The sequence below is a fragment of the Acomys minous genome, assembly GCF_964271855.1.
Source record: "Acomys minous genome assembly, chromosome: 18".
NCBI lineage: Eukaryota > Metazoa > Chordata > Mammalia > Rodentia > Muridae > Acomys > Acomys minous.
In genome coordinates, this window is record NC_140501.1 from 19,399,226 (window position 1) to 19,418,933 (window position 19,708).

At 37.3% G+C, this 19,708-nt stretch overlaps 1 protein-coding gene across 13 annotated transcripts in view; it reads left to right on the top strand.

Moving 5' to 3' along the window:
• Positions 1-19,708, top strand: part of MYCBP2 (MYC binding protein 2) — a 230,898-nt gene that overhangs the window by 147,555 nt on the left and 63,635 nt on the right. For 12 of the 13 annotated variants that reach the window (XM_084767812.1, XM_084767815.1, XM_084767818.1 and 9 more), the window contains 8 exons: positions 637-809; positions 1,826-1,970; positions 4,651-4,866; positions 8,113-8,168; positions 12,267-12,382; positions 13,499-13,596; positions 14,248-14,364; positions 16,601-16,741. In XM_084767812.1, coding sequence (XP_084623938.1) covers positions 637-809; positions 1,826-1,970; positions 4,651-4,866; positions 8,113-8,168; positions 12,267-12,382; positions 13,499-13,596; positions 14,248-14,364; positions 16,601-16,741 — 1,062 coding nt within the window. The remainder of the gene's footprint in view (positions 1-636; positions 810-1,825; positions 1,971-4,650; positions 4,867-8,112; positions 8,169-12,266; positions 12,383-13,498; positions 13,597-14,247; positions 14,365-16,600; positions 16,742-19,708) is intronic. The other variant, XM_084767809.1, reaches the window with a different exon arrangement.

Here is a 19,708-nt window from a genome sequence, read left to right on the forward strand (position 1 = left end):
TTTAAAAAGCATTTCTAGCAGATCTCTTAAAAACAAAAGATTTTAGCTATCAGATGGATGAAAACTAGAATTTCATTTTTATCTTCCTGTTTTCCTTAACTCTCATTAGACATAGATTCATGAGTTATACGTGCAGGCCAAATCAGCTTCCACTTACTTTTTACCCAAGAAAAGACCTTGGGACCAAGGTCACCTCCCCAAGACAGTAAACACAAGTTACCCATGGGTGTGGATAATGGGAACTGAATATGATAGAAATTTCCACCAATGCTTTAGGAGCTCTGGTCCTGCCAAATGTACATGGAACACAGTTAGCATAGGAGGTGTGCCATGCCATCTACCATGGAGTTGTTGCAGATACAAATTTTTGAAGAAGATAGGCAATTGGTTCTACTCTCCTGTATTTTCTTCCTATAATTTGTACTTTATGGACTAACAATGGTAAGACTGGGGCATAGGAGGATAATTTTCCTCAATAAGGCATACCTAAAATGTGTGCATGTTAAAACATTCATGGAAACTCCTGCTCTCAGGAGGCCACAAATGAATCCCATATTTAAGGCCAGCCTCTCCTATATAGTAAAGCCTTTTTATAAATAAATAATAAACAAGTAAGATATCTTTTTTCCCCAATAGGTGTGCAAAACTCACTCTGGTATCCTTGGAAAGGGTTTGGCTCTTTCTCACTCACCAACTATCTTAGAGGCACTTGAAGGAAACTTGCCACTTCAAATCCAAAGCAATGAACAGTCCTTTCTGGATGATTTCATTGCTTGTATCCCAGGATCAAGTGGTGGAAGGCTTGCAAGGTACTTCTAATATTATAATTAATTTCATTTAAGACTTCATCTCTGAGGAGAAATGAAAGGCGAAAATGACCTTTTTTGGTGTTAAAATGCTTCCTTCAATAATTCAGATTATCTGTTTTAACTTAAAGTAAAAGATAATATTATATTATAATGTATAACACTTATTAATTTATTGTCTTTTTTCATTTGTGGCTATATTAGGATGAAAAGAAATTATGCTAGCTTATGTTAATTTACTAAGAATAAAAATCTGAGTTCTTTAGGTTTCAGAAATTATACTTTACCATTAAAGCCAAAATGTTGACCTAGAAGAAACAGCAAAACTTTAAAGTCAGCCTCATTTTTGTGTTTGTAGAAACTTGTGTATAATGCATGATAGAATTGCTTATTTTTCATCTCACAAGGCACATTGGATGTAACTTGTGAAGTGGATTCAGGAGCGGGTAGGTCCAACGATAGGAAATGGACAAGGTTTACACGTAAGGGGAGGTATTAAAGAAGGTAGTGAGAAGTTACGTAAAGAAAGCGTGGAGGCCAGCCTGGTCTACAAAGTGACTCTGAGACATCCAGGGCTATATGGAGGGACCCTGTCTCAAAAAAAGGAAAGAACAAAAAGAAAGAAAGAAAGGGTGGACAGTATACCCAGATGCCCCCGAGTGGTCGCACACTGTTCTGTCCTTGCTTTTTATAAGGAACCTGGTTTTGTTCAGCTGATAGAACGCTGCTCTTCCTCCATGAGAATTCACATTAGCTGTTACATAATGTCCCTTTTTGATATCTTAAACATAATAAAAATTTGATGTTTTATAACTTTAAAATTATTTCATAGTATATGTAAATATAAAATACATTATACATTTTTGTATATGTCTAGTGTATTTTTATTAATTTCTTCCCAGGTAAGCACTTGTAACTATCACTGAATCAAAAATGAAGATACTGTTTTAGCATTTTGTTTAATACAAGTTTAGTATATTTGGCTTAATTTCATGTTCTCTTGATTTTAATTCTTTCAGATGGCTTCAGCCAGATTCCTATGCTGATCCTCAGAAAACATCATTGATCCTGAATAAGGATGATATTCGCTGTGGCTGGCCCACCACCATAACTGTTCAAACAAAAGACCAGTACGGTGATGTGGTTCATGTTCCCAATATGAAGGTAATTTTGTGGGGTTTAAAAAGGCCCACATAGAAGTGCTGTAACTGACAAGTTTAAGAATGGCAAGTCTCCAGGGTCTACTTGTTCTTCCTCCTTATCGTTGTATAATGAAGGACACTTAAGAGTTACTTAGATGATTTTTTTTTTTACATTTAATTAGTTCCTTAATTTCCAAGCTGTAAGTCAAATGTTCCAAAGATTTCAAAAAAGGTAGTTTAAATTGTTTATGGAAAGAGAAGGAAGGTCTCTAATAAAGAAGGATTAAATAAATGAATGAATGAGACATTTTTTACATGAATCTATTTATTAGAGGCTCATTCATCCTTCATTTCACTGAATTCCCATTTGAAAGATAATGTTTATAACTTAGTTGATAGACATTAAAATATGTAAATTTAGATTGCAAAATAATAATGTATAATACAAATAGTTATTTGTTAATGAATATAACATTGTTTACTTCTTAAATGACGGTAGTTGATAACGATATTAATATTATATGGAATATAATTAGGTCTTTAGTAATATAATCTATTGATGGAAATATTTTATTTAAACTTTTTGTGTGTTTCTGAAAGTTTTAAACTAGATGTAAATTTGAGTAGGTAGTCTCAAGTCCTCTTGCCTTACAAAGTTGAATTATGGGGTAATATGGATTTTGGAAGTTCAGAGTAAAATTAGATATATAATCTTTTGTTCATAGAGCACTAATTTTTAAATATAACTTTAATTAAACTATTTCAGCTGCTTTATAGTTTCTTTGATATGTAGCATGAGCAAAATGCAATATCATTTTTTTGTTGTTGTTTTACCTGACTCAATAAAAAGTAGTTAGAACTCATTGTTCCTACCAGTTAAGAACAATTAATCAGTAAACTTGATACAAAAGCATCTGATGGCAGTGGTGGCGCAGCCTTTAATCTCAGCACTCAGGAGGCAGAGGCAGGCGGATGGGTGTGAGTTTGAGGCCAGCCTGGTCTACAAAATTGAGTCCAGGATAGCCAAGGCTACACAGAGAAACGCTGTCTCGAAAAACCAAAAAGAACAAAAAAACCAAAAGCATCTGACTCTGATACTAAACAAAACAACATTTAACAGTGCCTTTAAAATATTTGATCCTCACTTACATTAAAAATGTGTGCCATGACCCAAACATGGAAGCAAAAAGATGGAATCATGTATACTGTGTGGTTCTTAGAGCATAGGAGGTAACGTGCATATGCACTCAGCGTGATGAGCTCTGTGTTAGCTCATCTTTATTGTTTGAGACAGAACATTTTCAACTTACCACCATTAAAAGTTCTAAGTATAACAAAGGAGCAAATGCTTTCAAAATTGATATTTGATTATAAACATACACACACACATGTATATATACAATATGTACATATATGTACATACACACACACACACCTGGTAGCTTTTTAAATCTAAGAGTGTTTGAAATTACAGAGAAGAAAATAATGTGATATGCTTGTTGTATGTGTTATAAATTTGAGGCTACCTATGACTCAAGTGTTCTTTTATTTATTTATATAAATAAGCAAGCAAGAATAAAACCAATTTTGTAATTCTTGGCAAGTGTTTTCTTTTTCTTTCTTTCTTGTTTGGCTCATACATAGTAATCATGCTATGCTACCAAACCATGCTCCCAGACTTTCTAAAATGCTGATTTTGGAAAGTTGTTAGCAATAGTTAATATTTTCAGTATTTTAATATGGCTTTGAAACATCTGTTTTTATATGTGTAAAGTAAGTAGATGACAGTTATTCACATTTTATCATTGTAGAAAATGAGTTGTAAAGAAAGAGTAGATTGATCCAGGGGTGGTGGTGCACTCCTTTAATCTTAGCACTTGAGAGACAGAGGCAGGTGGATCTCTGTGATTTTGAGTCCAGCCTGGTCTATAAAGTGAGTTCAGGACAGCCAGGACTACACAGAAAAACCTTGTTTCGGGGTTAAAAAAAAAAAAGTAGATTTTTAAAATCAGTAGCTTAAATTATTAAATGGTGGGATCTATACATTTCCTCCCCAAAGTGAACAAGCATAGATTTCTGATATGTTTTAAACCATCAATTTTTTTAAAGATTTATTTATTTATTATGTATACATTGCTCTGCCTGCTTGTACCCCTGAAGGCCAGAAGAGGGCATCAGATCACATTATAGATGGTTTTGAGCCACCATGTCGTTGCTGGGAATTGAACTCAGGACCCCTAGAAGGGCAGTCAGTGCTCTTAACCGCTGAGCCATCTCTCCAGCCCCTAAACCATCAATTCTAAAGGCTTCTATTAATAACTATATTTTCTTCTGTAGACTGTTGGAGCAGGAATTCAGACAAATTTTTACAAATAAGTTGTGATTATGAAAAATACATATATTTCAATTATCTGATAAAATAATATTATTTCCTGAATGAATTCAATATAGATTTTTTCTGTTTTCCCCCCAGGTTCATACTAATGATAGGTTTAATTTTTATGCTTTGAAATGTGTGATTATTTGTTCTAAACTAATGACACCTGTTTTCCACTGTTAGTATATAAGACAGAGATGAGGTCATTCAGGCTCTGGAAATGACCAAGGTGAACCAACGTTAACAAAATCTGTAATTGCAAATTACTTATTTTGATGTATCAAGGATAATTGTATGTATTTGGTTTTTATATTATTGTGGATAGGTGGAAGTGAAAGCCGTACCTGTTTCTCAAAAGAAAACATCTTTACAGCAAGAGCAAGTAAAGAAATCTCAAAGAATTCCTGGCAGTCCCTCAGTAGCAGCAGCATCTTCTAACACTGACATGACTTTTGGTGGGTTGGCGTCACCAAAGCTGGATGTTTCATATGAACCAATGATAGTGAAGGAGGCCCGGTACATTGCCATAACAATGATGAAGGTAATTATCAGAAGTGTTTATCTTTTATCATTGATTTATTCATCTTTTTAGTTATTCAAATATTGGCATAGTATTACAAGTCTAGAAAGTTACTGATAGATATTAAACTTGCAGCATATATTTTTAAATGCTCTGGCTTCACGTAGAGAGGCTTTGCATCAGTTTCTGGCATGTTTTGAGGGGCTCACCCTTTGTAGGACTAGTTAGTGCCGTCAGTGGTTCAGATACCTGAAAGATGGCTTTCCTTCTCTGAAGTTCTTGTCTGACAGAACGCAGGTCTTCAGGACTTCACGGTTCCCAATTAAGCCATCTCTTTAGATTTCTTATTTCTCTGGGTTTTTCTTTTTAGTTTAGATGGCTTTTTTTTTTAAGTCCATCCTTTTACTTATCTGTTTGTTTTTTAGTTCTTTGGGGGTTTTGGTTTGGTTTCGTTTGGATTGGTTCATTTTTTCGAAACAGGGTTTCTCTGTGTAGCCTTAGCTGTCCTGGACTTGCCTTAGACCAGGCCTGTAGACCAGGGCTCGAATTCACAGGGATCCACCTGCCTCTGCCTCCCCAAATGCTGAGATTGCAGGTGTGTACCACTGTGCCAGGGCCTATTTATTTATCTTAAGAGGCAGAGATACTACACATATGCTGAATTTAGGCATTTTGATGTTTTCTTTTTTTCAAGGCAGGGTTTCTCTGTGTAGCTCTGGCTGTCCTGGATTCACTTTTTTAGATCAGGCTGGCCTTGAACTCACAGCGATCCACCTGCCTCTGCCTCCTGAGTGCTGGGATTAAAGGCATGCACTACCACATCTGGCATTTTTGTGTTTTCAAAAAGCAGTGTCCGGATTTTAGAAGCTGGCAGGTTTGCCTGTACTGGTAGTTTATAAATATTATTGTACAGTAGGATAGTATAGTTAGGAAGACAGTTGAGTAAAAAGCACACTCCTTCCAGCTTCACAGGAAGACTGTTGACGTCCTCTGATGAAGCCCACTGAGAAGGTGGACTAGTGAGCTGGCAGTCAGAATAGACTTAAAACATACGAAAGATGTTGCATCAGCACAGCTTCAGAGCTAGTGAAGAGTGGAATGAAAAGAAAGGAAGTAGAAAATTGATGAAGTTCATAATTGAAGTTGGAAACGTCAGAGAAACAGGGTATAGCAAAACAGGAAGAACTCTGCTCTAGGCCTTAGATGCCACCTGAGAGTGTTCTTGGCAGAAATGAGGGTTTTGTTAAGCTAATAGTTTTAACCTGTTAGTCACAGGATGTTAAGTTCCACACAGAGGTGGACAAGAATGACTCTCTAGTGGGCTAAAGATGGACCAAGATAAACAGCAACATTTTAAGCACTTTCCAGTCAATTACTCCACCCTAAAGGAGGCTGCATTTTGAAGGTGTACCTTCTTTGGGGTAGCTTTTGTTCAAACATGTGTTTGTATTTATATAACTTCCGAAGGATCCAGGGCTAGAGCAGTCATGGAGTAGTGCTATTCCCAGCATCTCTCTGAGGTGTTCACTGATGCTCTGGGCTTACTCTTTACTAACCTTTGTAGATACTGGACCTCACTTACAGTGAGCCATATGTTATAGGATGGAAAATAGAATATGGTCTTGGGGTTGGAAATGGTGCAGCAAAAACATAGAGACTATGCAGAGTCTGAAGACCTGGATTCCTCACTGATAACTGCTATAGGAATTTGGCAAAGTCAACCTTAAGTTACATTCATCTAATGCACTTATGGATAAGTGAAAGCAGCTAGATAATTTCTCAATCACTGTTACAGTAAAGAGAGGAGAGGGGAAGAAAGGCGGCTTTGTAACTGGTGTGCTTTTCTTCGCAAGTACTGGGGAAGCAAGAAGAGTATGAGGAATTGAAGATCTGGAATTGAGCTTTAAAAAATAATGCTTAATTTGGTAATATTTCAGGTGTAAAATGTACCAGAAATAATGTGCCATTTATTGTACATGCTACCTATTTGTGTCTTTACACTTCCTGTATCTTTTGTTCAAATCTTCTTGCTATTTTAACAAGACTGACACACTACCCCATACTAACAAGGCTCCTGCCAACCTATAAAGATACATTTTTACAATCATAATCCATTTCCAGGCCCCTCCTACACATGTCTCAGAGGATATCTTAGATATAATGCGTCTACCTTCCCCACTCCATGTTGCATACTTTTAGTAAGCATAAAATTAGCCATAAATAACACTTTTATTTATTGTAACTTCCAAGACTTTGTATAGTGTATTGTCCTGCTGCATTCTCGTCATTAACTTTTTCAAATACTTATTTGCTTACTGTTCTGTAACCTGTCCATTTTCCTATTGCTGTACACTTAATATAAACTGTGCCAAAATAAACATCCTTGGTTTGTCTCATTTTGCACATGAAAAAGGGTTTCTCTAAAATATATTCCTAAGCATGTAAACTGGGCTGTAGGAAAAGCGAGTCTAAAACTTTGCTAAACATTACCAAAATGTGTCCTCCAGCTGTCAGCCATTGTGCTCATTGGCACTTGCTTTTTACTGAGTGTCAGTTGCGACTGTAGTATTTATCCTTTTCACTTTCACGTCCTTGTTTTCCATCTTAGTTAAATCACTTCTCCAGTATTAGTTGAGCTTTACATTTATTCTTCAGTGCATTGGCTTTGCTAAGTTTTCTGCTGTGTTTTTTCTGTGTGTGGATTGGCCTGTATATATTGAGGATGCATGTCCCATTTAAGTCACATGATTTAAAATCCTCTTCTTCCATGTGAAGACTTTTCTCTATAAAATCTTTGTATTAGAGATATTTAAATTTTTAATAAATCCAAAGGGTTTCTATTTTTACATCTTTTTAAGCAGTTTAAGGAAAGAAGGGCGTGTACTGGCTTCCAGATTACAACTCAGTTGTTATCACATTCCTTGTATCCTCCTATTCCTCCCTCCCTCCTGCTTTCACCCTATTCCTCTCCCCTAGTTCTATGACCGAGGAGACCTTCCTCCCCCGCTAAATGGTCATAGGCTAACAAGTCTCATCTTGGTAGCCTGCATATTCTTTCTCTGAGTGCCATCAGGCCGCCCCACCGTGGAGAAGTGGTCAGATATGGGACACCAGAGTTCATGTCCTAGTCAGTCCCCACTCTTCACTTAACTGTGGAGAATGTCTTGTCCATTGGTTAGATCTGAGTAGGGGTTCAATGTTTAGTGCAAGTATTGTCCTTGGTTGGTGCAGTAGTTTAAGTAGAACCCTCTTGTCTCTTTCTTAAAGGTATATGAAAACTACTCTTTTGAAGAACTGCGTTTTGCATCACCAACTCCTAAGAGGTAAGAATTGTTTTCTCAAAGTGTTGCTAAAACTTTATCATCGAGACTTAAATAATAAAAAATTCCACCCTTATTTTTTTTTAATATTTTTACTAATTCTTTGAGTTCATATGTGCAACTGCCTTGTGTGTTCCACCAACTCTAGCCTTTGTCACTAATCCACCCCACTTCCATGAAGATCCCTGGGCCTTGAGGTGAGAGGTGTGGTCACTACATAGCCTCTTGTTCTCTGCATGTTAACTGGTTGTGAATGTTGGTGTTAATTGCCATTTACTACAAGAAGCTTTTTGGAAAAGAGTTGAGATCTATGGGAGTATCAGTAATCAGTAGTCATTTCAATACCATATCTATTTAGCATGGTAACAGTAATGGGTTCTCCCTATGGCTTAGGACCTATCTAGCCACAGGTTCTTGGCCTCATAAATGATGTCAGGTCTGGATTTCATCTTGTGGAGCAGGACTTAAATCCAAGCAGAAATGGGTTATTTCCCTGATGCCCATGCCACTATTGCACCAGTGGGCGTATCTTGCCATGCTAGTCATTACTGTAGCTCTCAGGGTTCACAGCTAGATGAGTTGAGGATTATACCTCCCAGTACCATGAAAGCTAGTCAGCAGAGATGAAACTTCCGGGTAAGTTTGCTATCTTGGTTTCTCTGTGTTTTATAACTCAAGAATGTGATACCTTCAAAATAGTGTCTTACCATTAAGTTCTGGAAGATAACCAAGAGCAGGGGCAATCGCCTTTAACATTTATGGGCCTATGTTACCTACCCTATTGGCCAATAGCTCAAAAAGAGATGGAGGTTAGGAAATTAGTAAGGGCCCACAAATCTTGGCGAATCACTCAAGAGAAGGGACACAGAATACACTAATATAAAGGGAAATGGAGTAATGGAAGAGGAAGGCCTAAACAGAGTGGAGGCAGGAAGGGAAGGGTCGGAGACGTCAAATGGGGAGAACAACAGACACTGAAGACCTTTCAAAGCAGCCCTGTGAGAACCTGCTCCTGTTGAAGTTTCTTTTGTTCTTGTTCCTGTTATGGCCTCCCATGGGCTTGGATGATAGACATGTGTCAGTATTTCTGGCAGGAAATGTACTTTTAAAAATAGATACCTGAGCAGAATAGTCACATGGTACTTAGAGCTGTCGCCTCCATAGACTTAGGCCCTGAAGCAAATCTGTAAAAAGCACAATTACCCTTAGCCTGCACTGTGTTGCATTTCATTTGACCTTAGTAGAAATTGATTAGTTTCATTGAAAACTAGAAATTGATTTAGGTTAGTTTGACTTTATGTTTTGTTTGTACTCAAGGTACCATATATAATCTGCAGTGCTTTCTGTCAAATTTGCAAAGTCCCCAAAATGTGACATTGGGAATAGGAATGTAATTATTTTGTTTCTGGCATCGTCATAGTTCCGATTTAATGCTAGAGTAGAAACAACTGACTTTTATAAAAATAAATGTGAACATTATAAATTTGTAACAAGCCGAATAAGAACAAAATTAACCAGTGTGTAATAGCACGCAGCTGTAATCCAGCATTCAGGAAACTGAGGTAAGACCATTGGCAGATCCTAGCCAGCCTGGGTCTCTAGCACATTCCTGTCAGCATTGGCTACATATAAAGTCTCTGGGGCATTAACTATATAGTAAGACCCTGTCTCAAATAAGAAAGAGGGAAAAAGGAACATGGGGACATGAAGAGACAAGAGAGGAAGGGAGGAGAAAGAATGGAGGAAATCATATGCATTATATGTTTAAAACCTAACAGAAATGATGACATAACAGATTCATATATTCATTCAACTGTAACCATTGACCATTGGTATGCGGAAGATTATATCATGGGTACACTTACAAACAAGATGGACAAGGCACCTTTTCTTCTGATATTTCATTCCTACACAGATCAAGCTACTAAAAAGGAACAAAGTTGTAATAAGTAAAGTTATTTAATGTAGACAGCATTGGGATTGCAACAGATTGCCAAAGTATTACAAGACGAAAGAGGCATGGTTAAGGATTATCATTTAGATGGGAGTTGACCAAACGGATGTTTTGGTAGTCTAGCTGTAGAAAACCTGAGCAGTTTGAGCTTTGTGTCTTTGGAGAACAAACAAAACATGATGGGCCTGGAGGATACTGAGAGGCGGGAGATGTTTGAAGAGGAGTCCAAAAACTAACCACGCGAGATTGCAGGCTGTGCTTACATAGGCTGAATTTTCTTACACACCAACTAATTTCGTGAATTTAAAAAAAAAAACCTTAAAGTTTTTAGAAGATCGCTGTGGTAGGTAAATTACGGGAAAGCAAGAATGGCAACAGAGAAGTGAGTTAGAAGTGATTAGGCAGTGTGGACTTTGGGTGACATAGGAGGTAGACTACGTAGATAGACCTCGTCACCAGAGGGTGTCAGCTCTGAAACGATAAATACACAACGACAGAAACAGGCTCAGCAGGAGGTGTGTGTCTTTATGCAGTATATGTATGTCATTGCATATGCGTACATACTTATACATGCTTATGTGCACGCACATGGTTAAAACAATAAAAGAAAAATGGCTATAAATTTGAGAGTGGGGAGCACAGGAGAGTTTGGAGGGAAGAAAGAAAGAGAGAACGTGATATAATTCCATTTAAATTTTTTAAAAAATTTTTTTAAAGACCACAGATTTTCCTTTGACTTTAGCAACAGTATAGAAGAGATTCCTGCCAATTTTGCCTCACAGATGAAATTTTACCTGCTGCCTGTTTTTATAGAAGTTAATATAACATAACTTTGTTCCTTGTCAGTAGCTACTTTTACAATACAGAGATCAAGTTAAATAGTTATGACAAAGACTTTTTGGCCTAAGAAACTAACATTGTTACATAAAGTATTTACTAAGTCCTGGTATAGATTGTCATAATTTTTATGAGGATCAAGAAGTCCTAGGACCAAGCAGATATTTATGTTCTTCTGTGGTGTATTGTTCTGTAAGGTTTATGTTAACTAGTAGAAAATAGAAGCTTTTTGTTAGACATGTTAAGATTGAAATTCCAAATTACTTCTCAGATACTTAATACTTAAGTGGAGATAGAGCTGTGCAACTGCAAATAGTTTAAAAGTCAAGGGAAAGGTGAATGTGAGAGTTGTCTGTATAGAAATGGCATTTAACATTAATGGATGGCAACAATTGACCAATTAAACAGGTGATGCAAGAAATGAAGATCTAGACTCAGTCCCTGGGCACCTTCTAAATGAAATGACAGTCAGAGAGGAGAAGCCAGCAGAACACATGAGAAAGAGTGGCTAATGAGGCAAGAGGAAGTCGGAAACAAGGAGCCAGTGTTTGAGGGAAGTGAGCATTACCAGCTCTTAGAGACAGCCTGGAGACAGCTAGGAGGAGGAAGTGACCTTCAGACTAGGGATGAGCCTTCCATTGATAGCTGATAGCAGCACTTGCCATAGAATGCCAGGAGCAAATGCTAGTGACAGTAAGTCAAGGAAGAGAAGTGGTCATGAGAAAGGGAGTTTGGCAGTCTTGGGTAAGAGTTCCTGTGCAGGGAGAAGGGATAAAAGACTTTATTAGAAAGAAAAGTGAGTAATAAGAGAGAGGAATAAGGATTAAGATGGAAAAAAGTTCTAAGATTTTTCATGATAATAAAAAGGGCCTAGTAGAGTAGGAAAAATACATTATGTATGAGAGAAAGCAAGATAATTGAAGGGACCAAATTCAAATGGAAAACTTGCCTTTGCATAAGAGCTACATTGTTTCTTCCATTGTAACAGGAGAGAAAATGAGGCAAAATAGGTTTAACAATCTGCATAACTGTTATCTGATTACTATATAACTGATTGGAAGTTACAGCCAGTTGTTTCTATTTCTTCAGAAGGGAAAAGAGAACTCATAATCAGATGAGAGTAGGAAGGAAGTGATGGGGTTTTAAGGGAAAAAAGAGTGGAACTCAGTTGTTTGTCAGTTGGGAAACCTGCCCTGGCAGCTGTTGGAGTGCGAAGCAGCACGGTAGTACAGACAGGTATCTGCCTAATAGCAACTGATGTTAGCTGCATACTCAAAAATAAAAATTTTCATTCCCCTCTTTTTTTCCAGGCCCAGTGAAAATATGCTCATCCGTGTGAATAATGACGGGACTTACTGTGCAAACTGGACCCCAGGGGCTGTCGGGCTCTACACTGTTCATGTTACCATTGATGGCATCGAGATAGGTAAGTGCAGCTTTAAGTAATGAGTTGCTGCTAACAGCCAGGGTTAAACTCATCCTTGTGTTGTTTACTCTTTGTGGTGTACATATAAATAGGCTTCATAACTTCTTTGTGACTTCATCTCCTCCTTCATGATGAGTAGCACATTAGTATCTGACCCCTCATTGGCGCTGTCATGAGTCCTCCCCCGTTTTCTGTCGTCAGTGTTGTGCTGTACCACTCATCCCTGGATTATCCTGTGCGTGTCATACCTTCCCCTCAGCAGTCATCTGCTGTCGTTAACTTATCCGTATGGCCTAATAATGTTTATTTTCAGGCCTATACTTATTATTACAGCAGTATTTTCTAACCCACTAGCAATCAATCCAGACACAGACACTTGTTGTATTTTAAAATAGCCTTAGTTAACCTGGGGCAGGGCAGATATTAATCCCCTAAACTACTTCCCATATCGGGGCAGGTATCCCCATGTCATCTGCTTCTAATAATTTCTATTGAGCTACCTCCCATCCATAGTCCCAAATACTTGCTAATTATCATCATCTGGGCCAAATCCTCCATCCACACCAGCCATGTGCTTCTCCTTCACCTACCCATGGTGCAGCCTTTTTATTCCTCTCCTCTCCTCCTGTCTCTTCTCCCAAGATTCTCTCTCCCCAAACCCTGGAACCTTAGCCACGCCCATCCCATTTGCCCTGCCCAGGTGTGATGGCCTTTTAGTGGTCAAACAGGTTAGGCTCTTAGACAAGGTACACGTGGGGCACCTCCCCTTCCTCCCTCTCTGTCTCTCTGTGTCTCTGTCTCTCTGTGTCTCTGTGTCTCTGTGTCTCTCTCCCTCCCTCCCCAACCCCCCCTTTCTACAATAATCTTGTATCATGCATGTTGCATGGCAGCGTATCTTTATATTACAACATCCAGAACCTATGTGGTGGCTTGCCACCACCTGTAACTCCAGTCCCAGGGTATGTGATGCATGAATGGGGTGAACAGATAGCTATAAGTAGTGGCAAAACACCCAAACACATAACATAAAAAATAAAATAGTCTAAGCTGTGGTTAGGTTTCACAATCCTCTCACCTTTGTAGTCAGATGTTGTAATTACACTATGTTTCTTACAGATGCTGGCCTTGAAGTAAAAGTAAAGGATCCACCAAAAGGAATGATTCCACCAGGAACTCAGCTAGTCAAGCCAAAAGCTGACCCTCAACCAAACAAGGTTAGAAGAGGGCAAAATCAAAAGTGGAATTGGTCAAAGATTTAAAATTTTCATTCATGTCTCAGAGTAGCTCACAAATATCTAATGTTTTACCTGATTTGTTTCAGTATTTTAATTTTAATATCCTTAAGTCAGTCTGAAGAGTAGTTCATAAGAATCCTTTCTAATTGTAGTTTTCCTTTTTGGCTTCTTTAATATTAAAAATTTTCTATTAGCAAAAAGTCTACTGAAAGTACATGTGAGTTTTCAAGGTTAAAATAATCTGTATCAATAAAAGAATTTACTTATATCTAAAAACTAGCTAAAGGAATATAGGTAAGCTATTTGTTAGAAAGAAAATAAGGATAATGCAATTAATATTTTGCCATTCTAAAAAGTCAGCTTTTATATTTGTTATATGTCTTCAATACTTAAGGTGAGAAATCATTAAATATATTAATAACATTGATATCAAATATTCTTCAGTACTTAGAAATATGCCTTTATTGCTGTTATAAATAACTGACAGTTATTTGCAGAAGGAAGCCAACTACAGATGATTGTGAGGAAACTTTCTGGGATTATACTTATTTTAAACCTGTTCCTTTTCTCATTTGTTGTGTAGGAGAGAGAGTTCCGTGTTTTCTTTATCACTGTCATATCTTTTCTCAGATTCGAAAATTTGTAGCCAAGGACAGTGCTGGTCTCCGCATCAGGAGCCACCCTTCCCTTCAGAGTGAGCAGATTGGAATAGTGAAAGTCAATGGAACAATCACCTTTATTGATGAGGTAATTAGTAAATAAGTATTACTGACTTTGGACAGAAAATTTTCTGTAATGTTTGTACAGTAACAAGGAAACTATGTTTTAATGTTATTGGACTCTGAACAGTCTGGGGACCTTTTATCTAATTTTTTATCAATTCCTTGAGGTTTTGTTTTTTTTTTTTACAAAATATCTTGATCACATTGATTCCCTCTCCCAACTCTTCCCAGGTAGACCTCCCCTTCCAAACCTACTCAACTTTGTATCTACTGTTTTTGTTTGCTTTCTTTTGTTTTTCATAACAGGGCTTCTCTGTGTAGCCTTGGCCGTCCTAGCTTGTCTTGAACTCACAGTGATATACCTGCCTCTGCATCCCAGAGTGCTGGGATTACAGGCCTGAACCACTGTACTTGGCTGTATCTTCCTTTTTATTGTTATTTTAATCATCTTATGTGTGGATGTGTTTTCCCTGCATTTATGTCTGTTTACCATATGTGTGCCTGGTACCAGTGGAGCCCAGAAGAGGACATCAGATCCACTGGAACTAAAGTTACAAGTGGTTTTGAGACACCAGATGCGTTCTGGGAATCAAACCAAGGTCCTGTGTAAGAGCAGCCAATGCTCTTAAACTAATGAGCCATCTCTCCAGCCCTTCTTTTTTTGTTTGTTTTTTGTTTTGTTTTGTTTTATTTTTTTAACCCACCAAGTCCAAGTTGTGCTTGCCATACTCTTTGATGGACAGTATTGAACCTACCAGGATCTACACCTTTAAAGATAACTGACTCGCTCTCCCAGAAAGGACTAGTTGCTAATAGCTCCTTAGATAGAGGCTGGAACCCTTCTCTATGCTAGGATTTTGTCTGGCCTGAGCTGGGCAGGTCTTGTTGAAGTTTTTTTCAACTACTATTAGTTCATATGTGCCAACTGTACTGCGTGGCCAGGTTTCCTTTGTCATATCTATAACATCTGGTCCTTACAGTCTTTTTTCACCATCTTTACAAGTGCTTCCTAAGACTTGGGGAAAGGGATGTGATATAGATGGCCCATTTAAGGCTGAGTAGTCTCTTATTCTCTGCATCTTGAGCAGTTCTGGGTCACTGTTAATCACCATCTACTGGGGGTTGATAGGTGTGTTCATATCTATGGTCAGTTGGGTGTCAGTGTGCGGCTATGTCCATTTAGTAGGGTGATAGTAATGTGCTCTTTCTAGTCATAGGCTCCAGGCTAGACAGTGGTGCTACTGCTGGGCAAGGTTGGTGAGTTTTTTTCGCCTCTGGTAGTGTGCATAGCACTTTCCAACACTATGAGAGTTAGCCAGTAGGGATGAGGACTCTCAGTGGGAACCGGCTTTGATATCTCTGTTCTATCTGAAGACACATGTGTGGTGTCTTCAGCCGTAGGGTCTTACTCTCAACTTCTGGAAGATCACCAAGAATATTGGAAGAAGCCAAATAATATTTAGGGATCTTTAGGTCACTTGTCAATAACTCAAAAATAAAATAACCCATTTCTTAGGATTGCTATTAGTGTGTTATCTGAAATTTTATTCATGACATGTGACAACAGTAGCCTATAATAAAATATAAACAATTATATATACAATATATTAGAAATAGAAAGTGACTGGAGAAGCTTCCTTGCATAATTCGTAATTGAATGCCAGTTATCACCCAATCTGAAAGGCATGTTTAAAACAGTATGGGAAATATTTTGAAAAGTATTCTATATGTTCATTGAGGTTTACTTATTCTTCCTTTTCAAGAAAAACTTGGAAAATTGCACTTTGAGCATGAAAAAAAAAAAAACCTCAGTTGAACATAGTATCAGAACCTATAGAACAAGAATTACTTTCTAAATATAGACATATTTTAAAGGAATTTTTACAATAGTTTTAAAACATATTTCTTGGATTGCTTTAACTTTGGAAAGTCCATGGAATATTTTCCTGCAATGCAACCAAGTAGCCTGAATAGAAGACATATTCTTTTGAGAAATGACTAATTTTGCTGTTAAATTATTTATCCTAAGTGTGATTTCTTTGTGCTTTTAACTCCTGAGAGAAGTTGCTTTCACAATGTCACTGTGAAAATGTCCATACTGCTTTGGTATTCCCTGCTAGAAAAGGTCACACGCATGTCTTCTCCTAAGACTAATGTAGGATCTCCACTTCTGCCTGTTAGCTGCTTTGCTCATGCTCGCTCCTTGCTAGCTTCCTGGTAGTTACAGGAAGGCAAGCTTGTTTGGTTTCTTTCTCCCCTAGATCCACAATGATGATGGCGTGTGGTTGAGACTGAATGAGGAGACAATTAAGAAGTATGTTCCTAGCATGAATGGTTGCACTGAAGCCTGGTGCCTCTCTTTTAATCAGCATCTTGGCAAGAGCCTTCTGGTCCCTGTTGACGTAAGTGAAAGATGGTTTTTAAAAGCATCATAGTTGCACTCTGTCCTCATTATATATTTTTCTTTAATTAAGGCTTTTCAGTTCTGAGGTAATTCATACCTGTGTCACTTGTACTTCAAAGGTGCTTGAGTGCTTAAGGGCCCTAGTGTAATGAGAGTGGAGTTTGGCAGGGCTAAGGCTCTCAATGCTCATTTTGATCTGTCACCAATAGTGAGTAAGAAATTAAAACTAAATTACTGCATTCCTTTCAGAGGTAAGAAATTAAAATGGTTATACTTTTTCTTCGTATTCACACTGCTATTTAGAATGAATTCCAACCCAGTATTTAAGAAAATAGAATTACTATGCGTTCAGGAACAGGTGTAGATGTTGATTTGTTATGTCGGGAGTGTGCAGTTTCTTCTGTATTGTGTCTACCTCTGGATCCTTTATGTTTTGATTTACAACTCCACTGTGTTAATGTGAGATGTGATTTTTCAGACTTGTGTTGTACCTAGTGATACTAACTCTCAGACTGGGAGGATCATTACTGTTCCATGACATTGCAGTAGAGTGGTTAAGACATGGTTTACGAGAGTGCTGCATCATTAAATAGGTAGTAAGCACAGTGCATTATTAGCTTAACTACAAAGTACTGTTTCTTAAGTGTTCCTTACGGCATTATTAATAAGTAGCATTGGTATGAAGTACTTGGAAATTGATAATTAGTCGTCAGGGTGATAGAAAGCAGATTGGTACCATGTAAATTAGGTTTCCCTCAAGTTGCACATTGTAAGAGTAGAAAGGGCTTACTTCTTTCTCCCCCTACAACTATTCACTAAATTTAGTTTCCTTTATTTATCTTCTACTCATGTATGCATGTGCGATTTCAGTTTTAAGGTTCTTAGTTGGAAGGACTAAATAAAGATTATTACTCATGTTTCTTGCTTCTACAGTGTTAAGTACTTCACGTTATTCATAGTAGTCCTCAGTATTGCTTGTTACCTAGTTTGAGTGCTTTTGTCTGATATAGTCATTTTGCTTAAAATAACTTCTCCACTTATGTGTGCTACTTGCCTTAATTGTTTCATGTCACTCTTATTGTGACATTGTCTTGTTAAATGTATTTTTCTCATTTTTCCAAGATTTTAAGTATTAGTAGTACTGGTGCTTAAAGCCCTACTTGCTGTGATTCCAAAGTGTATGTTTTTATGTTTAATACGAGATGGTAAAATGAAGCTAAATATAAGAATAGTTACAGAATGATAAAAATTGCATAATTAATTCAGTTGCTTTGTGATAAGCTGTGAAACGGTTTGATTTAGGAGGCTATATCTAAGGCAGATGTGCAGAAAAAAGAGCAAATTAAAGTAGTGTAATTCAAAATAATAGAACTATTATAAAAACCATTATTACTTGGGATAAAGTGCCAAATTAAATAAGTATGAATATTTGTAACAGTTATAATTAAAAGAAAATTATTATTTTCATTTACTCTAAAGACAATGTTCAATTAAAGTTTTTAAAGTGAAGTTCTGTGAGAGGATAGCTCAGCCTAGCGGGAGGTCCTGAGTTCAGGCGCCAGAACTCACATAAAATTTAGGTCAAGCTGGTAATGTTTGTAATCCCAACTCTGGGGAGGCAGAGACGGGAGCATCTCTAGACCCTGCTTCAGAGAGGTAGGCAGCAGTCCTGGGGACGACACCTGAGGTTACACAAATAAACACGTTGATAGCACACACATAAATATAAAAATTTATAATTAACTCCTGTAATTTGAAAACTATAAAGTAGTGGTTCTCAGCCTTCCCAATGCAGAGACTCTTTAATATAATTCCTCATGTTGTGGTGACCCCCAACCATAAAATTATTTTGTTGCTACTTCATAACTGTAATTTTGCTGTTGTTATGAATTATAATGTAAATAACTGATAAGCAAGATATGTAGTTTACAGAGGAGCTGCGACCCAAAGGTTGAGAACCACTGCTATGAAGTTAGTTACAACAAAATTTTTTACAACTTAGAAAATAAAAGTAAAGAGAGATGTATATGACCTAAAGAGCTATCATGTGACATAGAGATTTGCCTGCCTAAAATGAAGAACTTAAAATTTGAAAATGAACCGGGCATGGTGGCGCACACCTTTAATCCCAGCACTCGGGAGGCAGAGGCAGGCGGATCGCTGTGAGTTCGAGGCCAGCCTGGTCTACAAAGTGAGTCCAGGATGGCCAAGGCTACACAAAGAAACTCTGTCTCAAAAACCAAAAAAAAAAAAATTTTTTTTTTTGAAAATGAACAAGGCAGTGGTAGTGCAAACCTTTAATTCTGGTACTTGGGAGTCAGAGTCAGGCGGATCTCTGTGAATTTGAGGTGTTCCTGGTCTTCAAACTCCAGGACAGCCAGGAGAAACCCTACCTCAGAAAGTAAAAACCAAAAACCCACAAATTGTTTTGACGAGCTAATTTTTATAATTGGAGATTTTTATGGCTCAACACTTATATAACCAGTTCTTTATGTACTTTGTCAAAAGTAACAAACATACATTGTAAGGGATACTGAGTAGAAAAGAGAATTTATATCTAGGAAAGCTAGTGAATGTATTTTGCATTCTTGCAGAGCCAATGAGAGTGTCTAAACATATGCACACACTTATACAGACCACTTCTTATCCAGGATAATTGCTGCTCACCTAAATAAGTGCTCTGATATTTTTTTTAAAATAGGGTTACTAAAGATTTGTTAAGAAAAAAATATTTTTATGAATTAATTGTTCTATAATTTTAGAATATAACATATAAATCCTGAGTGCTTTTAATCTGATAAACTTTGAGATAAAACAAATACTTGTCTTTTGATAAAAGATTCAACTTGTGTTTCTTTATGCTTTTCGTGACATTTTTTTTCCTAGTAGTTTTTAGAAACATTTCCTAAGGTCTTTTTCTTTGTTGTTTGTTTGTTTGTTTGTTTGTTTTGTTTGTTTCTGTTTT